Source organism: Purpureocillium takamizusanense, chromosome 1 (genome assembly GCF_022605165.1).
Source record: "Purpureocillium takamizusanense chromosome 1, complete sequence".
NCBI classification, from domain to species: domain Eukaryota; kingdom Fungi; phylum Ascomycota; class Sordariomycetes; order Hypocreales; family Ophiocordycipitaceae; genus Purpureocillium; species Purpureocillium takamizusanense.
Genome location: NC_063068.1, coordinates 5073133 through 5098118, shown reverse-complemented (window position 1 = coordinate 5098118; position 24986 = coordinate 5073133). Strand labels below are relative to the sequence as shown.

Here is a 24986-nt window from a genome sequence, read left to right as displayed (position 1 = left end):
GGCTACTGCCTTAGTAGCGGGCACATCTGGACGGTGACCGCCCTCCGCCCGACACGTCCAACTTGCCTCGCCTACCTAGTACTATGCATTGCCGTTTGATATCTCGATGGGGAGGGCCACACATCCGTACAGCCAGCGGCTGTCGTCGGCGAGTTCAAAGGACGGTGAGACCCTTCCACGTCCATGTGCATACATGTACGTGCATCCTGCACGTCAAACGCACGTACAGCAAGCATCTGGAGCGACCGGCCCACCCTGTCTGCACTCGAGTCTCTATGGATGCCAGGGACGGGAGGCCAGGTACTAGATGTAATTAGTACGTAAAATGTTTCATTCCATGTTGCTGCGCTGGCCGAGTTGGCCGACGCTCCACCGGTTGTTGGGGGCCACCGGACAGTGCAGCCCAAGGAACCTTGAAGTCGATATGGTACTTGCCCGAGGGACGAAGTGGCCCGTGGAGCATAGGTGGACCTTGGACCTGCCCCGCACCCCGTATCGACGTAATAATGGAACAAAATGCCCCCTGCACCGCAGCGTCCGTCGCGCGCCCCAGGGCCCTGTGGCACGTGTTTTCGCGCTGTAGCCCCTTGCCTAACGCGCAGCTTCACCAACCTAGACGCGACTGCGCTCGCACGCCTCTGTGCTGTACCGTCGTTGGACTTTCTTTTGGCTTTCAGTCGCTCAATTTTGCACCGGAACCTGTGCTTCCTTCTTTGCTCAGAATATTGCCGCATGGAGCTGCGGCTGCGGCTGCGGCAGGCCCCGGACACGACTTGAGCTCGCACCAGCAGCACCTCAGTCAAGCGTGGACCGGCGTCATCATGCCCGACGACGCCGACTGCGCCAACCCCCAGCTCCTCGCCTGGGTCAAGGAATGGTTCGACGTCGCCCGCGAGCGCAACTCCAAGGGCGCCACCGTCTACAGGAACGCCTACGAATCTCTCAAGGCCTGCCCCCTCGTCTTCCAGCACCCCGCCGAGCTCCAGCAGCTCAAGGGCTTCGGCCCAAAACTCTGCGAGCGGCTCACGGCCCAGCTGCAAAAGCACTGCCAGCAGCATGGCCAGCCCATGCCCGAGCACCCCCAAGTGAGGAAGGCTGCCGAGAGGGCGCAGCAAGGCGACGATGACGGTGCCGCCGGCAAGAGGAAGAAGACGGCCAGGAAGCCCAAGCCCTACGTCCCGGCCTTTCGCTCCGGAGCCTACGCCCTCGTGCTCGGACTGTCCACCCAGCCCGAGGACTCAACTACGGGCATGACAAAGACGGAGATCATCGAGGTGTCCCAGCCACACTGCGACGCTTCCTTTACCGCGCCGCCCGACCCCACAAAGTTTTACACGGCGTGGAACTCGATGAAGACATTGGTCCAAAAGGAGCTCGTCTATGAGAGGGGCAGGCCATTGCGGCGTTATGCGTTGACTGACGACGGCTGGGACGTGGCGAAGCGCATCAAGGACACACGCGAGTGGCAGTCCGAGAACAAAGGTGAAGCCGACGCGGCGCAACAGACATCGAGGCAGGTTCCCGATTCTCCGCAGCCCGGGCCAGCGCCTCGTCTCGAGTCCCCGCCTCCGCAACCAGAGGTATTACAGACGCAGCCCTCACCCTACCAAAATGTCGTCGCCGAAGGACCCCTCATCCCTGGAGACGGAGCGCTCCCCGACTTTGCTCCGATCCGCCTCAATCCGGGTTCGTTTACCGTTCATCTTGTCCTTGATGTTCGCGAGGTCCGGGCCAAGACGGATCGTGACTACATGCAGGAGGAGCTGGCCAAGCAAGGCGTCAAGCCCATCATGAGGAGTCTGGAGGTTGGCGACGCTCAGTGGATTGCCAAGCTTCACGATCCGGACCTGCTGGCCAGGCACGGCGCGGAGGGAGACGAGATCGTCCTAGACTGGATCGTCGAGAGAAAACGTCTTGATGACCTGATTGGCAGCATCAAGGATGGCCGTTTTCACGAGCAAAAGTTCCGGCTTAGGCGGTCCGGGGTGAAAAAGGTCATCTACATCATTGAGGACATCTCAATAGATGCCGCCACGTTGCAGAGGTATGAAGAGTCGGTCCAGTCGGCCATTGCATCCACGCAAGTGGTCAGTGGCTATTTTGTCAAGCGGACGGCAAAGATGGACGACACCATCAAGTACCTGGCTAGGTTGACGGCGATGCTCAAGAGGGACTACGAGAGGAAGACGCTCAGCGTCATCCCTACCCACGTTTTGACGGCGCAAAACTACCTGCCCCTGCTGGGGAGGCTTCGGGAAAGGGATCCATCGGTCGGCTACTACATCAGCTATCCCGCGTTCGCGTCGCTGGCGTCCAAGTCGGAAATGATGACGCTGCGGGACGTGTTCCTCAAGATGCTCATGACGACGCGCGGCGTGACGGGCGAGCGGGCGCTCGAGATACAGAAGCGATGGAAGACGCCTTATGAGTTTGTCAAGGCGTTTGAGGCCTGCGGGACGGGCGAGCTGGGCAGGAAGAGGAAGCGGGAGCTCGTGTCGACGGAGCTCGACCATTTGGTCGGCCGCACCAAGATTAGCAAGCCGCTGGGGCAAAAGATTGCCGAGGTCTGGGGGGACGCTTGAACGGCGCAAGCGGCGAACAGCTTCATGGCGGGAAGTGAGGCTGTATGGCTGCCGAGGTCCGGGGGGTTTTGCTCGGATGTTACAGCTGCTCAACGGCTTCAAGGTGTGAGATGAGATTCTATGATACCCAGTTACATGAACAAGATATGGCGCGACGCTGCAATTCTTGACCAATTTGTGTTTTGTTTTCAGTTTGACTCCATACAGATTACTCCTTGGCGCCCATGCCTTGCGCGACGATGCGCTCAACCATCTTCTCCAGCAGAGGCATGGCGGCGCTGCCCTCGGCGCCGAGGATGCCAGCCAGCGACTTCTCGGCGTACTTGGCCATCATGTCAACCTCGATGTTGACGGTGTCACCCTGCTTCTTCTGGGCGAGGACGACGCGCTCCTGGGAGTAGGCGATGAGCATGATCTCGAAGAAGCCGGCGTCGTCGTCGACCTTTGTGATGGTCAGGCTGGTGCCGTCGATGGCGATGAAGCCCTTGTGGATGATGTAGCGGAGGGTGCCGCGGTCGCGGGGGCGGAAGCGAAAGGTGAGGGCGTTGCCGTCGGGGAGGACGGAGAGGATCTCGGCGACGGAGTCGACGTGGCCCTGGACGAAGTGGCCGCCCATGCGGGTGTCGGCGCGGACGGCGCGCTCGAGGTTGACGCGGGCGGCCTGGGTGAGGGCGCCGAGGTTGGTGACGCGGAGGGTCTCGGGGGCGACGCCGACCTTGAAGGACGAGGGGGTGAAGGAGGTGACGGTGAGGCAGCAGCCGTTGATGGCGATGGAGTCGCCCTCGTGGCAGTCGGCGAGGAGGGCCGAGCCGGGCGGGACGGAGAAGGTGATTGTGGTGCCGCCGGTGGCGTCGTTGGTGTCGAGGTGGGAGACGACTGTAGAGGCCGCGAAGGAAAGGGGAGAGGTTAGCGTTGGACGAGTGAGTGAGTGAGTGTGCATGGAGCGGGATGAATGCGAGTTTGGCAACAGTGGTGGTGTTGGTGACGGTCATGGTGGTGGACTTACCCCCGACGTCCTCGACGATGCCGGTGAACATTGTGGTGATGGCGGCGGCAGCAGCAGCTGGGTGTGCGTGGACGGTGAGGTGTGTGTTTTGAGCCGGGTGACTCAGTGAGGGGTGGTGGTGAGGAAGCTGATGATGGCGGTGAGTGTGGTGTATGCCAGGGCGGACGGGAAGTGAAGATGAGATAAAGACTTGTGATGATGACTTCAAGCTCTATTTCCCCTCTTCCTGTTTCGTCGAATGATGATGAAGGGCGAGGCGCGTTGGGAGAACGGAGAGTCTCTTTTCTTCCTTGTTCGATTCGGCCCCCGGGCTTCTGAGAAAGGGCAGTCGTGCAAGTAATTCGTCCGACACCGAGGCGGGCTCAAATCTGCGACGTCGGGGTCTCGGTTCTCGGGAGGGACGGCGGGCCAGCGGGCGGGCTGGCTGTGGCCACCCTCCAGCTGCTGTAAGTGGGTGCCCAGCGGGCGAGGCTTGCGGGCGGCACAGTAACTAACTAGCAGCATCGCCAATGAAGGTAAGCTAGGTGCTGAGTAGGGCCTTATCGATAACGACGCCGCTGCCCAAAATTTTTGACGACGCTCCATGTTCCCGTCGTCTACTCCACAGCGGCGAGCGGCCCTGCTACTGCTGCTGCTGCTCTGTTGCCTCATCAATTCCATTCTTTCATCATTCCATCCTCATCCTCATTCTTACAATCAGCAAGCCCTCGAACCGCCTCGCGGACACCCCCATATTCTCCAAAGGGGCCGCCAGACGCACCAATCGTCAGCAGCAGCTAGCCGGCACTCATCTCGCCATATACTCACACACGCACGCACACACTCCGAGATGGCGCCTAGTCGGCCCAGCGACAGGAAGCAGCCCGGCCCCGGCGCCATCCTCGCCGATGCCGAGACGCAGCTCGACGTCGGCAACCTCGACGAGGCCATAGTCCTCGCCGCCCGCGCGCTCGAGGCCACCGGCTCCGGCGGCGACTATGAGCTGCGCGCCCTCAACCTGCTGGGAATCCTGCACGTCGAGGCGGGCGACGTCGACGAGGCGCGGTCCTTTTTCCAACGCGCCGTCGAGCTCGATGGAGATGGCATGGTCGACGAAAAGGTCGGCGGCGGGCCCGAAAAGTTCTTGCTCCTGGCCCAGCTCAGCGAAGACGGCGGCCAGGACAGCGTCCGGTGGTTCGAGCGCGGCGCCGCGACCCTGCGAAAACAGATCCAGGCCCTGTCCGACCTGCCGTCCCGCACCCCGGACCAGCAGGCCACCCTCGAGGAGAAGCAGAACAAGCTGGGCGGCGTCCTGTGCGCCGTCGCCGAGGTGTACATGACCGACTTGTCGTGGGAGGACGACGCCGAGCAGCGCTGCGAGGCCCTCATCACCGAGGCCATTCTCATCGCCCCGGGCTCCCCCGAGACGTGGCAGACGGTCGCCAACGTGCGCATCTCGCAGACGCGCGTCGACGACGCAAAAGGCGCGCTGCGGCGCAGCCTCGAGCTGTGGCAGGACCTGCCGCCCGAACACCCCTTGGTCCCCGAGTTCCCCACGCGCGTCGGCCTGGCGCGCCTGCTGCTCGAGACGGAGATGGAGGACGAGGCCCTGCGCGTTCTCGAACGCCTAGTTGCCGACGACGACCAGAGCGTCGAGGCGTGGTACCTCGGCGGCTGGGGCCTGTATATCGCGGGCGAGAAGCAGCGCGAGGGCGGGGCCAAGTCGGCATCGGCAGCGCCCAACGGCGAGGCTAGCAACGCCAAGGAATCGCAGCTCGAGGGCGAGGAGTGGAGGTCGACGTGGTCCACGTCGCGCAAGTGGCTGGTACGGTGCCTCAAGCTGTACGCCATGCTCGAGTACGAGGACGAGCGGCTGGGCGAGCACGCGGTGGAGCTGTTCAACGCCATCAACAAGGAGCTGGGCGAGCTCCCAGAGGGCGAGGAAGACGACTGGGAAGACAGCGGCGAGGACGACGGCGAGGTAGATGAGGACGACGAGATGCAGGACTAGAGCGGCATGGACGTCGGAATTTGAACGGGTTTGAATGGCGGCATTAGACGGCGTTGGGGTAGAAGCACGACAAAAGGATGGCGCGCTTCGCGGGGCGGACATCAAAGCCGCTGGCATGTAGATTCTGGATCTGATCGGCTTCAAGTCTGAAGCAGTATGTATATACGCAGAGCGTCTTCCTGGCCGTTGCGCCCGTGCACGAGGTGCATTCTCTGTACCGTATAAGACCGCTAGCCGTGATGGTGTGTGCCCACCCAGGGCCAACTCTCGAGACGAAACCCATCATGGTCTGTCCAACTCCCAAAAATCATGCGCCGTCCATGCTCGTCCGCCGCTCAGGCAGCTTCAACCTGGAGCTTGTCCATGCCCTCTGTCGGCATGCCGCCGTCGTCCTCCTCCTCGTCGGCCTCCTCGTCGACCTTGCCGGCGAGGCCGCGCTCCCAGAGCTGCCTGCCAGTGAGCTTGACGGGCTCCTTGACCCTGGCCCTCTTGAGTTCGGCGAGGCGCTCCTCCTCCTCGCGCTGCTCCTTCTCGGCCATCTCGCGGAGGAAGTCCTCGCGCCACTTGAGAAACGTCTCGGGGGTGACGGGGGTGCCGTGGAACTTCTTGTTCTCCTCGCGCTCGGCGGCGAGAAGCTCCTCCTCCTTGACCTTGGCGGCGGCGTCGCGGCGGTCCTGGATGAGCTGCTCGGCCGCCTCCTTGAGCGCCGACACGAGCGTGAAGACCATGGCCATGCCGAGGTTCTCCTGGATGGTGTCGCCGAGCCCCGCCAGGAGCTGCTCGCGGTCGTCGGCGACGCTGAAGTCGGGGTGCGGGGCCGCGTTGGGCGGCGCGATCATGTCGAGGTGCGGCGCCGAGTCTGGGTAGTCGGCCGGGTAGCGGACCTGCAGGAAGAACTGCGGGGGTTCGTCCTCTTCCTCCTGGCCGGGGACGCCATCCGGGGGGTCTAACGTGACGGATATCCTGTACTCGGTCTCGGATATGTCTGTCACGAGAGGGGAGGGGGGGGTTCAGCGATGCTTGCTTTTCGAACACCATGAAAGAAGGGGGAGGAGGGGAAACTGACCTGTGATTTCGTCGGGGAAAATGGACTCGAGCACCTCGCGCTCCTCCACTTGGTCTTCTCGGCCCATCTTGGAGGATATGGCAGGACCGATTGCCAGACGGACAGGACGGGTATGTGGGAGATGTGCGCGACGTCTAGCCGCGATGAGGCCCTGTGCTGTTTCGATGTCGCAACTGGCCTTGGATACGCAACTTGTACGGTAACTTAGTTACTTCGTAGGCAGTGAGTGCATTGGATGCAAGCCAGGCGCCGCCACAGCGACGTGGGGCGCCGATTGATGGCGGGGTCCCGGCGACGCCCAGATAGGCCTAGCCGACGCTGACCGCTCGGCAGTTTGACAAAAAAAAAAATCTGGGTAGCGCGGCGCGGCACCGCTGGCAAGTCTCTGTAGTGCCTGCGACGGAGAATGGCTCTCTCAAATAATTGAGTAGCACTTCTCTCAGTCTCTTCGCGAGCATCCCCCCCTCAATTCCAACCTCGCACCGCCGTACACCAACGAAAACCCCCACAGTTGGACGACGAGAGATGGCTTCAAAAGACGCCAAGGTCGGCGAGAAGAGAAAGTCTTCGTCCGGGACCAAGGCCAAGTCCGACGGCAAGGCCAAGAAGCCGCGGATGGGCGACTCCTCCGAGCCTCCCAAGCGACCGGCCAAGGACGAGTCCGATGACTTTGAGAGCTTCTCCGACGACGATGGCGATGGCGGCGTCAAGCTCGAGGGCAAGTCTGACGATGCGCCCAAGGCCGGCGGCGACAAGGCCAACACTGCCTTTGACCGCTGTACGTTTCTCTTTGCGCGCCTCCCCCCCTTCCCCTCCCAGAACAGCGCCTGTCCCTACCCACAACGTGCAGCGCCAGCTAACATTGACCCCTCCAACGCAGCCGGCATGACGTCCCGCGAGTCGCACGCAAAGCAGAAGCAGCTTGCCCAGGAGCGCAAGGCCGCCAAGCCCCTCGCCGACGAGGTCCACCGCACCAAGAAGATCTGGGAGCGCCTGAGGAGGAAGTCGCACGTGCCCAAGGACGAGCGGCAGAAGCTCGTCGAGGAGCTGTTCAGCATCATCACCGGCCGCTGCAGGGACTTTGTGCTCAAGCACGACGCCGTCAGGGCCGTCCAGACGGCCATCAAGTACTCGACGCCCGAGCAGCGCAAGCAAATCGCCCGCGAGCTCGAGGGCAGCTACGCCCAGCTCGCCGAGAGCCGCTACGCAAAGTTCCTCATCGGTAAGCTCCTGGTGCAAAACGACGACGAGATCCGCGACCTCGTCATTCCCAACTTTTACGGCAAGGTCCGCAAGCTCATCAACCACGCCGAGGCCTCGTGGATCCTCGACGACATCTACCGCACGGTGGCCACCAAGGAGCAAAAGGCGAGCCTGCTGCGCGAGTGGTACGGCCCCGAGTTTTCCCTGCGCGAGCTGACCAAGGACACGACGCCCACCGCCGACCTCAAGGAGATTCTCGCCAAAGAGCCCAGCAAGCGCGGACCCATCATGAAGAGCTTGGTGGACATGATCAACACCCTGATCCAAAAGAAAATGACAGGCTTCACCATGCTGCACGACGCCATGTTTCAATACTACTCCAGCACTACGCCTGGGACGGAGGAGTTCACCGAGTTCATGGAGCTCATCAAGGGAGACGAGGGCGGCGACCTGCTCAAGAACATGGCCTTTACCAAGTCAGGGGCGCGCCTGTCGTGTCTGCTGCTCGCGCACGGGACATCCAAGGACCGTAAACAGCTGCTCAAAACGTACAAGGACACGCTCGTCCTCATGGCGGGCGACAACTACGCCCACCTCGTCATCCTGACTGCCTTCGACGTCATCGACGACACCAAGCTCGTCGCCAAGTCGGTATTCCCCGAGTTGCTCGGCGACAAGGAAGACGAGATTGTGCAAAACGTCGTCGGTGCGGTCAACAACCCCAACGCGAGGTTGACGCTGCTGTATCTGTTTGAGGGGCTGTCCAAGTCCCTGTTCCCCGCCAGCCAATCGTTCGACTGGGAGGTCCTGCAGGAGGTGCACGAGATTCGAAAGACGACGAGTAAGAAGGACGAGGACGTTCGCCGCAAGGAGCTCATCGCCGCTTTCGCCCCTCAGCTTCTGTCGGTGATTGCCGCCGGATCAACAGAGCTGATGTCGACGGCGTTTGGCTGCCAGTTCGTCGCCGACGTTCTCCTCTCCGAGGTGCAAGGCAAGGAGGCGGCGCTCGAGGCCGTCGCACAGTCTGCCAAGGGCGACCCCAAGCAGGAGCCGGCAGAGGACGAAGTGGCTGCGGCCCCGCACATCTCGCGGACGCCGTTTGGTGGGCGCATGCTCAAGTCCCTGATCCAGGGGGGTCGGTTCGACAAGGCCGCGGGCAAGGTGGTCCAGGTCGAGCCGCCGCTGGGGTTTGCCAACTACCTGTACCCGGTCATCAAGGACTACGTGGTGGACTGGGCCACGGGGCCGAGCTCGTTTGTCGTCGTCGCCATGACGGAGGCGGGCGACTTTGGCGAGTCGGCCGAGCTGAAGAAGACGCTCAAGAAGAACAAGAAGGCACTGGAGAAGGCGGCCACGGAGATGACGCCGGAGCAGGCCGCGGCCAAGGAGGACAAGGCAGAGAAGGCGGACAAGGGTGGCAAGAAGGGCAAGAAGAAGGCGGACGCGCCGGTAGGCAACGCGGGCAGCAAGATTCTGCTGGAGAAGCTGTAGTAAGTAGTAGCGGTCCCGGTCAGGGTGGTTACGGTTGGTTTATATAGAGAGAGGGACAGACAAGGCATGTGCGGAGACACATGTCTATTTGAGCATCAAATGAAGCGGCGTCTCGGACTTTTTTCTTCACCTACAACGGCCTGGTTACTCGCCTGACCCTCTCTTTTGTGCATCTCGTGTGTCTGTCTGCACATCTGAGTGTCCGTCTCGGGACAGCGGTCGCACAGAGGACGTTTCGCTGCATCCAGGCGGCCCCCCTTCACCCCTCCCTTTCCTTTCCCCCTTAAGCCGCGTTTGTTTGTTTGTTACCACGTACGTACACGGTACGCGGGCTTCGGACCGAGGCGGGTTGCCTTTTTTCCCCTGGAACACTCACTCACTCGATCCGCTCGCGACCCTTGCCTGCCTGCCTGCCAACCCCCGGGCATCACCTTAGATTGGCGTTTGTTTAGTCGTCCTCGGTAGGCAGGCAGGTAGATAGGTAGGTATGATTCACGCACCCCGCCGCGGGGGAGCAGGCCGGGCTGGTAACGTTAGATGAAGCAGCATCCGCCCATCAACCAGGATAGGGAACCAGGGGGGAGGGATTGGGGCGGGGGCGTACACGTTTGGACTCGGGCAACGTGTACATGTAGATATACGATGCACTTTATCCATTGATATATGCAAGCGCAAACGCAGAAATGTCGGCTCAATATCGAAACAACATGATGCGAACCCACAGACCGCACCAGGGGTTCCCGTTCCATAAGGTACTCCTGACGGATATCGGGAACAATGCGGAGAGAGACACAGACAGAGAGAGAGGGGGGAGGGGAAAGGAGGGACGTAACCATGCAGCCATCCGTTTTTATGTTTTTTTTTCGCTTTCGCTTTGCCCTTTTCCCTTCGCTTGCGCACAACAAGTGCCCGCCAGCCACGATGACGATGGACGGACAGACAGAGTCGTGCTGCGCGGCACTGCACAACATGGCGTAGGCAGTACGTACGAAGTAGTAGTAGTAGTAGTAGTAGTAGTAGTAGTAGTAGTAGTAGTAGTAGTAGTAGTAGTAGTAGTAGTAGTAGTAGTAGTAGTAGTAGCAACAAGCATGGCACAAGGCTACGCATGACGCGGTAGTGTCGGTGCCTCGGAGTGCGGTGGCGGCGGCGGCGGTGGCGGCGGCGAGACGAGATCAAGGCGGCAGAGCCCTCAACGTGTGCTCAGTGAGGAAGAGGCGGCTGGGGAGCAGGAGAGCAGGAGGACGGACCGGTCCGACGTAGGGCCTTGTTCTTGGTCGCACACGGCGAGGTTCGGTGCGATGAGATGAGATGCCTGCCCCCTTGTCCCTTGGCCATCTTGCTGGCCCGGCTTCGCTGGCTGGCTGGCTGGCTCGCTCCGTCCATCCGTCCGTCCTATCGTACCGACAATAGCTGCGGTGCCGACCTACCTCCCATACCTACTCACTGCTGCCCAGCCTTGGCCTTGGCCTACGCGTGATTGGGGACGACGGCCGCCCTGTTCGAACTCAACACTCACCTAGGGGTGCTCATCGCATCGCACCGCAACCCAGCTGACGAAACAGCCCCCCTCCTCCCCTCTTGTTCTCTCCCACCCCATCCCATCCATCTCTCCGGCTCGTCTGCGAGGCCAGCCAGCCAACCCCCGCCGCTTCACCGCTCTCCTGCCTGGTTCGACCCGACGAGACGACGCCCCCCGCGACACCCCTCCCCCCTCCCTCTCTCCCTCTGCCCACCAGCGGGAAGAACACCCCCTCCTTTTGCCCACCACTGCCGCGTTCCTCCCTCTTCGACCCTGGGCCGAGCTCCGTTGGTTGGTAGGTAGGTAGGTAGGCGGTGAACCGAGGGGTCTGGCCGTCTGGCTGATAACCTCGGCGGGAGGACCTGGGTGGGTGAGGGGGGTTGGTTATGCGGTAGAGACAGAGAGAGTTGCGCCAGCTGGCCGAGGCTGGTTCCGTTCAGAGTGGCAGACGTCAGCGCCAAGTGCTGAACAGCTGCGCGCACCTCCTGAGCCGTTCTTCAGCCGTATCTCTACGTGGCTGGCCGTTGTGCCCCGTCTTGTTCTTCTCCTCCTCCTGTTGCCCTCCTCTCCTCTTCGTCTTCTTTCCCTTTACACCACCGGCATCACAGCAGCAGCAGCAGAACAACGCTGTGCGCTTGCTTCTCCTCGCGTTCCTCTCTCCCAACCCTCGAGTCACCCGCAAAGCTCCATCATCACCATCTTCATCGTCATCATCCACCATCCAGCACAGGCAACGCCGTTGCAGCCTCGCGGGCACGACGACGACCCCCAGCCATGGTCCCAGCCCCCGAGGCGCTCGGCCAACGCGCCGCCGACGCCGCGACTTGTCCCAAAGGCACCGCGTTCTACAGGTGCGACGGCAACGACTTTCTCGGCTGCTGCTCTGTCGACCCGTGCGATCTGCCGACCTGCCCCGACGGTGGTGACGACACCGCAACGGCCTCGGCGCCCGTCACGTTGCCGACGCTTTCGACCAGCACCAAGTCGAGCAAGCACACCTCAAAGACAACCGAGAGCAGCTCTGAGAGACCCCGGAGCACCATCACCCTCACGGCGTCGTCGACTTCGAAGCGCACGGATTCCGGCATCACGCACACCATCCCCAACTCGTCAGTCGTGACCGTAACGCGCCACACCACCATCTTCTCCGAGGCCCCGTCCTCAACAACCGACATCCCCTCTTTAACCGATACTGCCTCTCTCGTTGAGACTCCTTCCCTCACGAAGACAGCCGCCGACCAGTCCACAGGCATCTCATATAGCCCCACGACGGACACGCCCGCCGCGAGCTCTTCCTCCGCCACGACTAACGCCCAAGCCGGCTCCGTCGCCTCTGGAACCATCGTGGCCGTGGCCGTAGGCGGCACGGCGTGCCTAGCCATCATCGTCGTCCTTATATGGGGCGCGATTCAACGACAGCGCAAGCAGAGACTCCTGGAAGAGGCGCAAATTTCCAACGACTTTGTTTTCAGCGTGCCGAGCAGCGGCCATGGACCCGGCCGAGACGACGCCTCCGCGGTCGCCTCTGCGGTTGAGAAGCAAGGGCCACAGTACCAGCACGCGTCTCCCCATACGACAGGCCGACCAGTCAGCACCGATCCTTTTGCCCCGTTTGGAGGTGATTCACCTGGTCCCGAGCCTTCGAGGCTCGCTGTCCCCCGTTCTGCTGATATTGACACCCAGCTTTGCAGGTCGGGTAGACCGCCCACAAAATCAACACCGTTCAGGAACCGACGCGTACGAGATGAGCACTATCGCCGTTTCACCCGTCGAAATGGACGGCAGAGGCGTCGCCGCACCCGCCGAGCTGCCCGCCGAGGCTCCCGTGTTCCCAGTGAGCCCAATGTCACCCGCAGACTTCGCAGCTGGTGGTCTCGTGCGACCGCACTCGTATCACCACTATTCACCCGGCTCCGTGCCAACAACGCCCGCGGCAGACCCGCGCGCCAACCTCAGCTCCATCCAGACGCAGAGCGGACGCGCTGGATACGTCAACCAGTGGGACCAGTGGCGCACCCTCGGTGGCGGTGGTTCCGGGTCTGGAAACGACAGAGCACCCGGTGCTGCAGGAGGCGGACGGTCGTAAATCAATGGCCACGTCGAACAGTTCTTGCTTGAGCTATAATCCCCCCCATGTATCTGCAACCCAAAGGAACAGTCTGAGTTGCTTCCAGAAGGAGATGCCCCAGAGTCGACGGCCAGTCGCGTAATACTTGCAGACAATTGGCGCTATTTGCATGGTCATGTAAGCTTAATCAAAGAGGCTAGACAGAGACGGGCAACCGAGAGGGCGACACGGGGTATGTAGATCGCAGAAAGAATCGGGCTCTGGCCAACATTCCCATTTTCCAATTTATTGGGGGTATTCTCGCTTTTCTCGTACTGGACGTGCGGCAAACCCAGTCCCTCTTCGCGCTGTACGGAAGATGAGGAAGAAAATCACAAAACGGCAAAAGAAACCCACTCCCTTGTGTCGTTTGTCCATGCGCCCTGAAATGCAAGTACCCGCGCCCGTAATCCTATAGAAGGCCAGAACAAGTTCCTGGCAGGCCGGCCCGGCGTCGTCGAGCCGCAGCCTTCTTCTCTTTTTGAGGACCCAGTGTATCCAGGGGTTCTTTTCCATCCCTTTAACCGGTTCTGTTACTGCTACGAGCCCGAGAGGACGACAAGATGGCAACAGGCTGATGTATACAGCTTGCGAGAAGAGCATTCGATCATCGGTTCTGGAGCTTCGAGATCTCGTCGAGCAGATCTTGCAGATCCTCATCCTTGATCTTGTCTTGCAACGACGGGATCAAGGTCTTTGCCTCGTCGGCATTTTCGCAGCATAGGGATCCTAGAAATACGTTGTCTTGTTTAGCAATCCGTAGTGAAGAACAATCACGTCGGTTCACCCCTTGTTCTCCCCGAGGTGATATGGCAGCATTTCATGGAGCCTCACCAAGTTGCGCGCGCTCAAACTTGGCCAGGTCCTTGTGCGAGCTCAGCAGCCGCTCCACGGCTTCGACATTCTCTTTTTGCGTAAACCGTGCAAAGTGGTCCAAGTAGTTGAGGGTTTGATTCAACATCCTGCGCAGGTCAAAGCCAGTCAGCCAAGTCCCACGGGTCAGAGCCCCATGTCCCCTCCATCTGCAAGCCACAAGGGCCCCTTTGCGCAACGACAGGGTAACCGCACGTACTCGGTCTCATTGACGTTTTTACGATCGTTTCGGCGCTTGGCCACCAGGGCGTTGAGGACGAGCGCGGCTTCGGACAGCGTCAGGGTGTCGACGTTTTGGAACTCGCCCAGGTTGAGGTTCGCCGAGGCCTCCTCCGTGCCGGGAGGGGGCGGCTTCGGGCGCGACATCTTGTTGGACATGCTGGGCGGTCGGCGGAGCAGAGAGTCTGCCCGTCCGTGCGTGCGTGCGTGCGTGCGTGCCTGGGCTCTCGTCGCGCTCGTCGTCGTGTGTCGTCGTCGTCGTCGTCGTCGCGCTTTGCTGCCCAACGGTCGGAGCGGACGCGGGGCTCGAGGCGGGCGACCAGCGGAGGGGGAAGAAAAGCGCCGCGCAAAATCGAGGCGTTAAAAGGTGCAAGCACGATAAGGTCAAAGGGATGGATGAAACGAAAGAAATGCGTCGGCCGATGGGAGCGAAGACGGCAGGCGATGGTGGGACGAGGCTCGAGGTCGGAGGTTGAAGAGTGGGTAGGCGGCCTGCCTGTACTGGGCAAATAAATGCAATTTAGTGGGGCGGGCGACAAGGCTGGACTGCCTCTCCCCATTGCATTGGGGGCTGCGGCAGTGTAGAGGTACAGTTCCCGCCGAGTCCCCTAGGGATAGTACCAGCACCACACCTACCTAGTAGTCCACTCCGCTGTCAGCGCCTGCAGTGCCCCAAGCTCCAGAGCCGTCTTCCATTGTCGGAGGTGCGCGAGTGCTCGAGGCGCATACTGGCAACGCCCCCGTCAGTTCACTCGCTCACTCACTCACCAGCCCTCGCTCAGTCATCCGACTCAAAGTATCCCGTCTGCCCATCGTCACGTCTCATCTTCGCCCAGCGTACCGCATACCGCAGAGACCCCGCCCCGTCTCGCAGACTGTGCTGCCCCTTCACCAGGCCGGCCCATGCTTCATCGTCGGTGCAGCGGGTGAGCCTCTCCAGGGGCTGCGGAACGGGAATCTCGCGACTCAAGTCGGGTCGAGCTCGCCAACGTTGATGGAGGCCATCCGACTGACGGCTCACACCCCGACGACAACGACACCATGTATGTGCCCTTCGCCTCTGCTCTCCTCGTGCCCCCTCCGCGTCTGACAAGAGCCCTCCACAGGACCGTCTTCGCCCTCATCATCATCAACAAGGCCGGCGGCCTCATCTACAACAAGACCTTCCACGACGCCGGCCTGCAAAAGATTAGCACAAACGACTACCTCGTCCTCGCGGGCACCTTTCACGGGTACGTCTATCGGCGCCGTCGTGGCCATCGCACACTCGTACTGACCCCCCGCGCAGCGTCCACGCCATCACAGCCCGCCTCAACCCCGTCCGGCCGGCGACCCTCCCGCCCACACACCCGCCCGGCGCAAACATCCTCCCCAGCCGCCCCGAGCCCTCTTCCGGCCTCGAGGTGCTCGAGACGGAAAACTTTCGCATGCAGTGCTTTACCACCCTCACCGGCACAAAATTCCTCCTCTTCACCGATACCACGCAGACAAACGTCGACGTAACGCTGCGGCGCATCTATGACCTATACTCCGACTACGTCATGAAGAACCCCTTCTACTCACTCGAGATGCCTGTGCGCTGCGACTTCTTTGACCGCAAGCTGCTGTCGTATATTAGAGAGATAAACAACCGGTAATAGATCGCATTCTAGCTATGTCGGACTTGGCGTAGTCGATGGTGTCTCATGGCGCAGGGCCGGACGTCTTGCGGTCGTCATGGCATACTGTATATCTATCTACCCCGGTGATGTGCTCCCGCCATCTATTGTACAGCTAGACGCAACACTGTCGCAGTTGTTCTCTCACGATGTGTCCATCTTATCCCCGCCGTCCTTCTTGTCCCCGTTCTGCGCGCCGCTTCCGCTTCCGCCGGCCTCGTCCTCTTCCTTGACACCCTCCAGCGACGCCTTCTTGGCTGCCTCCTCCTCCTCCCGCGCGCGCTTCTCCTGGCGCGCCTTCTCTTCCTCCATGCTCATGCGCAGGGCCAGTGCCAGCTCAGGCTCCAGCGCCGGGTCGAAGCCGAACTCGAACTCCTCGCCACCGCCGCCAGAGCCGCCGGCGCCGCCGGGACCAGAGGCGTTCTCGCCCAAGAGAATCGGCGTCGCGACGAGCTGGTCACTGAGAAGCTTGCTGCTTGGCGGGATGACAACCAGGTGCGAGCCCTCACTGCCCTTGACAGCATCGTTGAAGGCCTGCAGCTTCTTCTGCGTGTCATCATCGTCGAGGTCTCCGAACAGAATGAAGTCGACCGAGATGTTGCCCTTCTTCATCTTCTTGGCGAGCTGTGTGAGCTCCTTCTCGTCTTCCTCAATCGGCGAGCAGATGAAGACTATTATGCGCTGTCGTTGGGATCGGTTCTGACGGTGCTTGAGGGCGAGCTGGAGAACGTCTGTCAGCGTAGTCCATCACCCGTATGGACCAACGGCAGCCCCAGGACATGACAACATACCGTAGCAACCTGGATCCCCGTCTTCAGGTGCGACGATCCGCCAATCTTCTTCTTCGTCCGGTGCAGGCCCTCGAGGATCTTGCCCTGCTCTGTGGTAAGTGTCACCAGGACCTCGGGACCCTTGCCGCCCATGCTCATCAGCCCAACCGAAGACTCCGGGTTGCCTTGCGTGATGCTTTGGAAGAGAACGTTGACGGCATCGACTTGTGAGTCGAACCGAGTCGGCTGGTAGTCGCCATTTCTGCTGCTCTCGCTGTTGTCCACGACAACCATCACCGCCTCGAGGACCATTTTGGGCGGTGGTGCTCCGGGCAGTACAGACTAGATTGCAGTAATATGCAAATAAACAGAGCGACGACAAAAGTACGAGGCGCTTCGTTTCAGTCGATGCGTTGAGCGAGTCGCGGTGGAATGCGGGAACGAGGCTGGAGCTCTTTGGAGATGCTGGTGCTGGTGGCAGCTCCAACTGCAGTCGTCAGGCGGTTCAGCCTGGCCGGTGTCGTCGCTGTCCGCTCCAACCTACTAAAGCTCCTGGAAGTAGCGGTACAGCGTGTGAGCCGTTGTCATTGGCCAGAAGAATGTAGCGCTACCCCTAGACATCTCTTGCAATTGCGGGCCGCTGAGTGCTGCGTCAAGAGCCCCACTTGGCTTACCTAATTGCTCCCTTGCCCCGTTTGTTTACTTTCCGTGGTGGCAGCCACTCATGGCGCGCGCTCGAGCCATCCTCAATCGAAGCTCGCTCACTCATCGACCGCCCGGACTCCCGTCTTCAGTCTCATGATTCTCGACCCAAACATACGCAACATCGAGTCGCGTGCGCATCGCCAATAACACGTCATCATGGCTCCCGCGCGACAGAAGAAACGGGACTCTGACCAGTCAACCGCCTCGTCGAAGCCAGGCCCGATGGGAGGCAGCAAGGTGCCGCTCAAGGCAAGCCCAACGACACCGCAACACCGGAGTCCGATCAGAAAACACGGCAAGGGAATTAGCCTGCACCAGAAGCAGGCTCTCATTGACAATCTGCAACTCGAAAGTAGGACTCGCGAACACTATACGCTCCCTCGGAACCCGCACCCTTGCTGACAGCGTTGCACAGTCACAGAACGCGCCCGCCGACTACGGGCGCAATACAATATCCACGCGCAGGGCCTTCGATCGCGGATAGAAATCAGAGTCAACAGGATTCCTATGTCCTTGCGCAAAGTCAAAATGGGTGACTTGCTCGTCAAGTACGCCGAGCAGGAGAAGCAGCGGGTTGCGGCATTGAATCGACCGCCGCCAGTTCCGGCCAAAGATAGCCCTCGCGCGAGCCCACAGAAACCAGCACACAGCACAACACGGCCGCAAGCCGTCGGCAGAGCCTACAATGGGAGAGGGTAAGCATCACTAGCATTTTGCGGCACCCAAGATCAGGTCACGCTAACCCTATTCTCAGCAACGCGCTCGCTGGAGACAAGGAAAACGAACAGGAGAACATGGATCAGAAGCGACGGGTGCGCGCCGCCCAAGGGGCAGATGCCGGTCATGTTCGCCCGGCTCAAATACTCTCGCCCACGTCGTCAAACTCCCGCCTCAACAGAGATAGACCAACGTCGCCTACAAAATCGCAGATTGCTCGGCCAGGGTCGCCTCTAAAATCCACCGGGGCCAGTCGCTCCGCGGCCATGACAAGCGTTCTCTCTAGCATGGTGGAGAGGGCAAAGGCGACGCGTCACGGGCGAAAGCTTACCACGGCATCAGAGGTCAGCTCGTCCTCGAACAGCACCACTGCAGGGACTCGGGGTCGCAAGGCGGCGCCAGCGGCTGCCCCGAAAGCTGGGCCCCCGTCACGGCCGGCAACCCGCGCTGGCCGCAGAGCTAGCGGCACGAGCGAGACCAGCGAGGCAAGCACGGGCACGGTGGTGAGGAAGACTGGGGTGGGCAGGCCGCCAGCTGCAACTAAGAAGACAACCATGGGGACCATTAGGAAAGGCGTCACGGGAGCAGGGACGAGGAAGACGACAACAGCAAAGGCGCCTGCTGCTGCAGCGCCGACGAGCTCCAGCGGTCGTGTCTTGCGGAAACGGGGCTAGCCGCTGTCGCGCCGCCTCTCATGATGACGACAATTTGAACGACTTGGCGTTGAACGGGCCCAAATAGGGGGGAATGGTACAGCATCTTGGGTGGCACTCCAAGGATGGATTGAAACTGTCAGGGGACAGAGGCTTGTAACCAAATCAGGAGTTTGCTGGGCATTGGCATTTGTCGGTATAGACGCCTTTTCATATCGAGTACATCATGCGCTGTGAACTACATCCGGTACCTTTGAAGCGGTGAGCCGCGCCCCCTACGCTGCCGCCGCCTTCTTCTTCTTCTTATCGTCGACGAATTCGATGTTGTCCTCGGGTATCTCCTTGTACTTTTCCAGAAGGAACTCTTCCACCTCTTCGCTGACGTCGCCCTGGACGACAATCTCCTCTCCGCCGCTGGGGACCTTGGTGACGGACGAGCCTGTCGCAAACTTCTTGCCGAGGTCCTTTGCAACCTGCGTGCATGTCAGCGCCAGAACACAGGTTGTGCTTTGCGACTTGGGAGTCACGCGACGTCCGCACTCACCTTCTTGAGCTCCAGTCCAAAGGCCTCAAGGCCGATGACGGCCGTGACGAACTTCTTCTTGTTGCGCTCGATGCGCTTGATGGTGACGACGCTCTTTGCGAGCTTGTCAGCCTGTTTGGCTTCGGCGGCCTCGGCCTTGGCCGTCTTCTTCTGGGCGTCCTTGGCGGCGCGCTTTTGGGCCTCGACGGAGAGAGAAGCGGTGGCGGCTTCGAGTGCCTCTGTTGGGGTTTTCACCGCCTGGTCAGACTGGATGTCCTGGGGCGCGTTGTAGGAGCCGTGGAGAGAGGAGGGGAGGGCGACTCACCGGCTGACCAGATCCGATCGTACATGTCCTTGTGGTGGCTCTCGAGCCATTCCTGGCACTTCCTCACGGTGCCGCCATATTCACAGTACTGCGAGACCCGACGCGAGCGGGTAAATGGGTCAGCTTTCCGGATAGAGGTTTCGCGCGTAGCTCGCACAGGGGCTTGCGAGGGGAGCTAAAGGGTGTGGTTCGCACCTCGGGGGGCAGCGTGCACACTAGATTAAGGGACGAGAAACAGAGGTCAGCTTGGACGAAGCGCTCTCGCGGAAGGGAGAACAGGGGAGGAGAGGGGGAGTGAGAGAGAGAGAGAAAAGTAAGGCAAGGCACGTACCGCCGCAGTATATTACGTGCCTGCTCTGGGGCTCCGCCGGGATATCGGGCTGCTCATTGTCTGCCATTACTGCAGACGGGAGAGGCTGTGCGGGTGCGGGATTGTTTGGCGAGGCGCGTGATGCTATCTCGCAACTGCCATGATGGCGGGGTAAAATCGTCGTTGAATTCCGCGACGACGGGGGGGGCGATGGAGGGGCAGCCGGTACGTACCAGCGCCTTATTAGCTGGATTGCCTGATGCCAGCGGAAGCCCGTCGTGGCCACACCCGACGCCTAAGCGCTGGGCGGCGGATGCAGTGGCTGCGGGCCAGGTGGTGTCGGGCCTCCCACTCCCGCGTGCTGGCCCGGCTGGGCAGCGCAGCAAAACCTCCAGCCGAAAGCAGCCCGTGCCGCGGACAGCGTCCATGGAGGCGTGGCTGGTGCAGCCGCTGTGGCGGCGGCCTGAGGCACACGGTGGCGCCGAAGCTGCAGCCGCTGGTGAATGAATGTTTTGTTTCCTTCGGATGGCGACTGCCTGTTTGGGCAGTCACCTTTTCTTCACCCGCTCTTTCAAGAACGTTTGCTGTCCTGCTGTGCTCACATCCATACATTGATTGCATCGTAGCCGCCTGGCGTCGCGCCGCCGAAACCTCTTCAACACGACGCCATCCCCGGGTGCCTTCTCACTCGGTCCGTGGCCGTTTCATCCTTTCTCGGGCGGCCTCTTCAACCCTTCTTTCCTTGGCTTTGGCTGGCTTACACCAAAACGTCCCCCGCGATCACCGGGGCGGCCGCCAAACAAGGCCACGCACGAAGCGTCACCCGCCGCCCGCCTCGACTGCCGCTGCAGCCCCGGCACGGATGTAACTACATACGCGGCGGTCGCTCATCGCCGGCCGCGTGTTTGTACCGCCAGAAGCACGTTTTCCCGCCCCGTCCATCGTTTCCTACGACGACCGGCCAGGCCAAGTGCTATCCCGCCATCCCGCCTGCCCGCCTTCTGCCCCCAAGCGCAGCACGATGCGCATCGAACGCCGCCTCCAATGGGCCGCCGCCCTCCACAGCCGTTAGCCGCCGAGCCTGCTGCACGACACTGCGCCATTGGCTGTCCCGCTGCAGCCTCGAGATGGTGGTGTCTCTTCGCGCGCGGCAGGCCAGTAGCTGCTCTGCCACACCGTCCATGATCCCCTGTCGTCCCAATTTTAGCACGACGGCCGCCGGTGTGATTGGGTGGCTTACTGATGCGTCGACAGCTGGTTGGGATGCGGGCTGCCTTTTGATTGTCAAGCTGCCACCACCATCACGATGGTGTCCTGCGTCGTCGCTGCGTCTGGCCCTCGACTCCTCTCCAATGGCCGCGCCGCTCCAGTGCCCGACGCAGGCCTAGTCACCCGTTCGAGAGCGGGCAATGCAACTTCGTCCCCATGATGCATTGCCCCATCTGGCTCATGGCACCCGTCCAGTGACGGATCGACCTCCTCAGCCGATAGCCGCCACCGCGTTCGTCGCCCGTAGTGCCTTAAGAGGCTGTACTCCCCTGGCCGCCTGGGGGCCATGACCTGCTTCCGTTCCCTCCACATTCGATTCTCCTCTCCCCGTTGTCGTTGCATTGCTTAACGTTGTAGAGCTATCTATAGAGATGTTTCGTTGACCGAGGCAGCCTATTGTTTGTCCTTCGCTACGACTCTCGACGCTGGTCGTCGAACGCCGACTCGTTACACTAATACAGTACTTTTTTTTCGTTGTCCTTTTGTTTGCGGCGGGCCTGTCCGTTGTGCCTCGTTCTGCAGTGCGATCGATATCTGGATATCTTTTCGTTCAGGTTCAGACGCGTGCGCACAATGGCCGACACGCTGCGGCTACAGCAAGTCAGATACCCGACTCCGGAGTCTTCGCTGGGTCGAAGGCCCAAGAGGTCACTTAATCCGATAATAGAAGAGGACAGCGACGATGGCCAGGCGCGGCGCGCCGCCGCCAGTCAGCAGGGGAGGCGTGCAGATACTTCGCATCTGAAGATAGAGGCCTGGTTGTCTCCCATGAGCGATCACTTCCCGACACCCCGGGGAGTGAATTATCTCTCCGCCCCCGTCCTGCCCTCGTCACCGTCCACCGTGTCCGGTGGTGGCAGTTCGCCCACCACTTCGTCCAACCCCTGGAACCGGGCCAGCATCGCCACCGACAACACCGAGTTCGAGGATCTATATGATGTCTCTGAGGAGGAGCAAGACGACCTGCCGCGCGGCCTGCGACGCTCATCCTCGGTACGGGGAAACAGGACTCAGGACATCCGCGCCCCTTCTGCGAAGCAACCGGCTCGTCTGACTATACCTACGGACCGCGTCGCTGCCGACGACGTCTGGTCCGCCATGGATGAGCTCAGGAAGATTACTTCCCCTGTTCCGCTGACGCCGGCGACCCAGCTGCCCATGTCGCCGGCCCAAATGGATTTCATGGGCAAGCAGCAGGCCCTCGAGGTCCCGACCATCTCGGCGCCGCCATCGCTCGACGGCAGTCTCTCATCGGAGCAGCTCGCCGCCATGAGTGCACCTCCGACCCCCGTGATTGGAGACGAGGAGACGAGTACCGAGGCGGCGTGGGCCGGCGTCCATCTGCAGCCCGGTGCCCTGGCAACCCTTCACGCCTTGTCTAGCACGAGTGAGGAGGATGTTCATGAGCAGCCGTCGCAGGTCCTCGAAGTCGCCCAGACGTCGCCTCAAGCCACCACGGAGATGCGACAGCAGCCGCTTCGAGTAATCACGAGCCTTCGTCCGCAGGCAACCCACGGCGCTGTTCTCTCGCCCTTGCAGCGTCAGTCCCTGGCGGAGCTGACGCGGTTGGAGATTCCGTCCCCGGGCGGCTTCTTCTCCGGTCTGTCTCCGCGAACGCGAACCACCTGGCACACGCAGGCCAAGACCCCCGAGGACCTACCGCCGCCGACCTCGACGACCGCCGAGCAGTTCTATCGGTGCCCGTGGAACGATGCCCCTGTGCCCCCCCTGCCAAAGCGTCCTGATTCAGCCGAGGGCTTTTATAGGAGCTTTGAGTTCTCGTCATCTTCGGCCCCTGTGGAGCAAGTGGTCGAAGTCCGAAACGACGACCTTTCCGATGGCATTCCCACTGCTCGACCGGTCGTTCAGCACCAGGATTCCAACTCCTCCGGCGAGACTGTCAAGCCGCCAGCGTCCCCCGCAGCTGAGGATGCTCCAGCCGAGATCGTCGTCGACTATGACGCAACCTACGCCCGGAAGCAGCAAAAGGAGGCTCTCTCCAACCTCGATCGCACCGAGCTCTGGCTCCTAGCCCAGCGAGCTTATTTGAAGGGTGTGCATGATACTGATAATGAGAATGCACTCAAGACTATCGAGGAAGCTCCAGATGAAGAGGAGGAGCAGGAGGCCAAGAAGACTCCCAAGTTTGAGCCCAAACACGGAGCGGAACCCAAGAAGAAGGTCGTGCGTTTCTCGGATGTCATTCCCACGACCGTGCAACCCAAGCGCCTCCCCTCCAAATTGCTACGGCAAGAGTCGGCCTATTACCGGGCGTTCCAGGACTACATCGTTCGAACTCAGCTCCGCGATGTCTTTGTCCACCAGCTCACACGTTTCGAGGCCCTGCAGGCGCAGAGGGTGGCATTGCGAGAGACGCACCGCAATCAACTCCTCGGCAAATACCAACTGAGCGTCGTGCCTCAGTCCGCTAAGAAGCGCCTCAGTGCTAATGTGGCTCGCGGCGACCATGTCTTGACGGACGATCCAGAGAAGCTGCGCTTAGAGAAGGAATCTGAAGCCTCCAGCCAGATGGCCATGCCCACATGGCATGTCGCGGCCATGAAGTTTCTCAACGGCGGACGTTTGATATCAGCCCCAGTGTCGAACAGGCTGGTTCGTCCGTCCTCCCTGGCATCTGCACAGACCGGGACGCCTCGACAACGGGCGAGAATCCTGGATCTCGGCGGACAATCGACTTGCGACTGGGCATGGCACTGCGCGCTCCAGTACCCCAACGCCAAGGTCTACTCGGTCACCACGAAGGCCATCCGCCAGCTGTCCAATTCCAATATTCGCGGTCCCCCGAACCATCGCCAGGTCGCCGTGGAGCGTCTCACCAAACTTCCTTTCTCCAACGACCAGTTTGACCTCATCTCCGCGCGCGAGCTCCACAGCGTCCTCAAACTTGTGGGTGAGAACGGCCAGGATGAGTGGGAGAGTTGCCTGCGAGAGTGCATGCGGGTTCTCAAGCCTGGCGGCTACCTGGAGTTCTCGGTCCTGGACTCGGACATGATGAACGCCGGCCCTTTGGGGCTGGCCAAGAGCGTTGAGTTCGGCTTCGCGCTCAAGACGCTCGGATACGACCCCAGCCCTTCAAAGATGTGGCTCGGACGCCTTGCTCGTGCCGGGTTCGATGATGTTCGCCGAGTGTGGATGTGTCTTCCCGTCGGCGCAAAGAGGCGAATGTACCTGCCTCCCGTGCCAGCCCTCCGGGACACGAGCAGTCGAGAAGTCAAGGTCCACCAGCTGGATGCCATGGTCATGGGAAGCAGCGACGACGTTGCCAGCGTGTGCAGCATCGTCGGGGGGTGGAGCTGGGAGCGATGGCTCCTCCGATGCGAGATGGAGAAGGTGGCCGGCGAGATGAGGCTCGCCGACACGGTGACGACGGGGACGGCGATGAAAGAGGCGGGCAGGTGCCTGGACGGTGTCCATGCGATCATGGAGGAGGGAAGAGGGTGCAAGGCCGGATTCCGCATGCTCAACGGCTACGCGCGGAAGCCCAAGGTTGGCACTGAGACTATCAGCATCGCTCTGGCGATGTGACACCTTGGAACGGCGGGTTGGTGGATTCCTTTTGTCTCAAGGTCGCCGCGTTGGCGACGCTAACATAGTGTCCAGGCTGTATATACACGTTGTGTCCATCGAGGGTATATAGCCAGTTGGTACAGTATAGTGGGCAGACAGGAGAGATAATAGAGTGCGCCGTGTAGTCGAGCAAAAAGATGTATGTACTTGACTCTTGAGTCGGCTTGACTGCTTGGTATCGGCGTGACCGCACACCGCCCAACTCCTGCAAGGCGCGATGAAAAGGGACGCCAGTATCTACCACATGCTGCAACCATCTCGAGTGCAGGCTAGCAGCAAACATCATTGATGAGACGTTGAGCACTGACAACACTGAGCCTAAATTGTAGGCTGGCAATTCTAACAGGTACAGGGTAGGCTGGCTTGAGGGGACCCGAGACCTGGGCAAGTCAGCCGGTCATGAGGAGCTAGC

General features: G+C 61.0%; 12 protein-coding genes across 12 annotated transcripts; 7 read left to right on the top strand and 5 right to left on the bottom strand.

Moving 5' to 3' along the window:
- The first annotated feature begins 648 nt into the window (after positions 1 to 648).
- On the top strand, positions 649 to 2677 carry MUS81 (Crossover junction endonuclease mus81). The gene has a single exon (XM_047982497.1). The coding sequence runs from the start codon at positions 822 to 824 to the stop codon at positions 2580 to 2582; it is 1761 nt and encodes a 586-aa protein (XP_047838463.1). The 5' UTR covers positions 649 to 821; the 3' UTR covers positions 2583 to 2677.
- Positions 2654 to 3930, bottom strand: RIB5 (Riboflavin synthase). The gene is made up of 2 exons (XM_047982496.1): positions 3589 to 3930; positions 2654 to 3458 (listed from the first exon to the last, which is right to left on the bottom strand). Exons 1-2 carry the CDS (start codon positions 3617 to 3619, stop codon positions 2791 to 2793), a joined length of 699 nt encoding a protein of 232 aa, XP_047838462.1. The 5' UTR covers positions 3620 to 3930; the 3' UTR covers positions 2654 to 2790.
- A 272-nt stretch (positions 3931 to 4202) lies between these two features.
- Positions 4203 to 5762, top strand: JDV02_001555 (uncharacterized protein). The gene has a single exon (XM_047982495.1). The coding sequence runs from the start codon at positions 4418 to 4420 to the stop codon at positions 5576 to 5578; it is 1161 nt and encodes a 386-aa protein (XP_047838461.1). The 5' UTR covers positions 4203 to 4417; the 3' UTR covers positions 5579 to 5762.
- On the bottom strand, positions 5669 to 6869 carry GIR2. Its single transcript, XM_047982494.1, has 2 exons — positions 6645 to 6869; positions 5669 to 6563 (listed from the first exon to the last, which is right to left on the bottom strand). The coding sequence occupies exons 1-2, from the start codon at positions 6709 to 6711 to the stop codon at positions 5914 to 5916; spliced, it is 717 nt and encodes a 238-aa protein (XP_047838460.1). The 5' UTR covers positions 6712 to 6869; the 3' UTR covers positions 5669 to 5913.
- Positions 6870 to 7072: 203 nt separating this feature from the next.
- On the top strand, positions 7073 to 9491 carry puf6 (Pumilio y domain member 6). Its single transcript, XM_047982493.1, has 2 exons — positions 7073 to 7422; positions 7525 to 9491. Exons 1-2 carry the CDS (start codon positions 7170 to 7172, stop codon positions 9336 to 9338), a joined length of 2067 nt encoding a protein of 688 aa, XP_047838459.1. The 5' UTR covers positions 7073 to 7169; the 3' UTR covers positions 9339 to 9491.
- A 2140-nt stretch (positions 9492 to 11631) lies between these two features.
- JDV02_001552 (uncharacterized protein) lies at positions 11632 to 12943 on the top strand (the record flags this gene model as incomplete). Its single annotated transcript, XM_047982492.1, has 2 exons — positions 11632 to 12475; positions 12549 to 12943. 2 exons carry the CDS (start codon positions 11632 to 11634, stop codon positions 12941 to 12943), a joined length of 1239 nt encoding a protein of 412 aa, XP_047838458.1.
- Positions 12944 to 13571: 628 nt separating this feature from the next.
- On the bottom strand, positions 13572 to 14215 carry JDV02_001551 (uncharacterized protein; the record flags this gene model as incomplete). The annotated part of the gene is made up of 3 exons (XM_047982491.1): positions 13572 to 13693; positions 13799 to 13926; positions 14037 to 14215. 3 exons carry the CDS (start codon positions 14213 to 14215, stop codon positions 13572 to 13574), a joined length of 429 nt encoding a protein of 142 aa, XP_047838457.1.
- Positions 14216 to 14694: 479 nt separating this feature from the next.
- Positions 14695 to 15837, top strand: JDV02_001550 (uncharacterized protein). Its single transcript, XM_047982490.1, has 3 exons — positions 14695 to 15099; positions 15163 to 15288; positions 15345 to 15837. Coding segments are annotated over exons 1-3 (477 nt in total). The 5' UTR covers positions 14695 to 15097; the 3' UTR covers positions 15694 to 15837.
- RPN10 (proteasome regulatory particle base subunit rpn10) lies at positions 15662 to 16980 on the bottom strand. The gene is made up of 2 exons (XM_047982489.1): positions 16506 to 16980; positions 15662 to 16434 (listed from the first exon to the last, which is right to left on the bottom strand). The coding sequence occupies exons 1-2, from the start codon at positions 16794 to 16796 to the stop codon at positions 15859 to 15861; spliced, it is 867 nt and encodes a 288-aa protein (XP_047838455.1). The 5' UTR covers positions 16797 to 16980; the 3' UTR covers positions 15662 to 15858.
- A 253-nt stretch (positions 16981 to 17233) lies between these two features.
- Positions 17234 to 18797, top strand: JDV02_001548 (uncharacterized protein). Its single transcript, XM_047982488.1, has 3 exons — positions 17234 to 17541; positions 17605 to 17884; positions 17944 to 18797. The coding sequence occupies exons 1-3, from the start codon at positions 17346 to 17348 to the stop codon at positions 18578 to 18580; spliced, it is 1113 nt and encodes a 370-aa protein (XP_047838454.1). The 5' UTR covers positions 17234 to 17345; the 3' UTR covers positions 18581 to 18797.
- TMA22 (Translation machinery-associated protein 22) lies at positions 18724 to 19900 on the bottom strand. The gene is made up of 5 exons (XM_047982487.1): positions 19739 to 19900; positions 19603 to 19622; positions 19408 to 19495; positions 19104 to 19321; positions 18724 to 19032 (listed from the first exon to the last, which is right to left on the bottom strand). The coding sequence occupies exons 1-5, from the start codon at positions 19803 to 19805 to the stop codon at positions 18835 to 18837; spliced, it is 591 nt and encodes a 196-aa protein (XP_047838453.1). The 5' UTR covers positions 19806 to 19900; the 3' UTR covers positions 18724 to 18834.
- A 379-nt stretch (positions 19901 to 20279) lies between these two features.
- On the top strand, positions 20280 to 24737 carry JDV02_001546 (uncharacterized protein). Its single transcript, XM_047982486.1, has one exon. It carries the CDS (start codon positions 21560 to 21562, stop codon positions 24530 to 24532), a length of 2973 nt encoding a protein of 990 aa, XP_047838452.1. The 5' UTR covers positions 20280 to 21559; the 3' UTR covers positions 24533 to 24737.
- The last annotated feature ends 249 nt before the right edge of the window (positions 24738 to 24986 follow it).

Excerpts from the sequence above, each read along its gene's own strand:
- MUS81 (XM_047982497.1), top strand. The coding sequence starts at position 822 with ATGCCCGACGACGCCGACTGCGCCAACCCCCAGCTCCTCGCCTGGGTC.
- JDV02_001550 (XM_047982490.1), top strand. Across the intron at positions 15,289-15,344 it reads CTCGCGGGCACCTTTCACGG|CGTCCACGCCATCACAGCCC; the intron begins GTACGTCTATCG and ends CCCCCCGCGCAG.
- puf6 (XM_047982493.1), top strand. The coding sequence starts at position 7,170 with ATGGCTTCAAAAGACGCCAAGGTCGGCGAGAAGAGAAAGTCTTCGTCC. Across the intron at positions 7,423-7,524 it reads CAACACTGCCTTTGACCGCT|CCGGCATGACGTCCCGCGAG; the intron begins GTACGTTTCTCT and ends CCTCCAACGCAG.
- RIB5 (XM_047982496.1), bottom strand. The coding sequence starts at position 3,619 with ATGTTCACCGGCATCGTCGAGGACGTCGGGG. Across the intron at positions 3,459-3,588 it reads CATCGTCGAGGACGTCGGGG|TCGTCTCCCACCTCGACACC; the intron begins GTAAGTCCACCA and ends CGGCCTCTACAG.
- RPN10 (XM_047982489.1), bottom strand. The coding sequence starts at position 16,796 with ATGGTCCTCGAGGCGGTGATGGTTGTCGTGGACAACAGCGAGAGCAGC. Across the intron at positions 16,435-16,505 it reads CGGGGATCCAGGTTGCTACG|CTCGCCCTCAAGCACCGTCA; the intron begins GTATGTTGTCAT and ends GACGTTCTCCAG.
- JDV02_001548 (XM_047982488.1), top strand. The coding sequence starts at position 17,346 with ATGGCTCCCGCGCGACAGAAGAAACGGGACTCTGACCAGTCAACCGCC. Across the intron at positions 17,542-17,604 it reads TGACAATCTGCAACTCGAAA|TCACAGAACGCGCCCGCCGA; the intron begins GTAGGACTCGCG and ends AGCGTTGCACAG. Across the intron at positions 17,885-17,943 it reads AGAGCCTACAATGGGAGAGG|CAACGCGCTCGCTGGAGACA; the intron begins GTAAGCATCACT and ends CCCTATTCTCAG.
- JDV02_001546 (XM_047982486.1), top strand. The coding sequence starts at position 21,560 with ATGGCCGACACGCTGCGGCTACAGCAAGTCAGATACCCGACTCCGGAG.
- GIR2 (XM_047982494.1), bottom strand. The coding sequence starts at position 6,711 with ATGGGCCGAGAAGACCAAGTGGAGGAGCGCGAGGTGCTCGAGTCCATT. Across the intron at positions 6,564-6,644 it reads TTTCCCCGACGAAATCACAG|ACATATCCGAGACCGAGTAC; the intron begins GTCAGTTTCCCC and ends CTCTCGTGACAG.
- TMA22 (XM_047982487.1), bottom strand. The coding sequence starts at position 19,805 with ATGGCAGACAATGAGCAGCCCGATATCCCGGCGGAGCCCCAGAGCAGG. Across the intron at positions 19,623-19,738 it reads GCACGTAATATACTGCGGCG|TGTGCACGCTGCCCCCCGAG; the intron begins GTACGTGCCTTG and ends CCCTTAATCTAG. Across the intron at positions 19,322-19,407 it reads CGATCGGATCTGGTCAGCCG|AGGCACTCGAAGCCGCCACC; the intron begins GTGAGTCGCCCT and ends AAACCCCAACAG.
- JDV02_001555 (XM_047982495.1), top strand. The coding sequence starts at position 4,418 with ATGGCGCCTAGTCGGCCCAGCGACAGGAAGCAGCCCGGCCCCGGCGCC.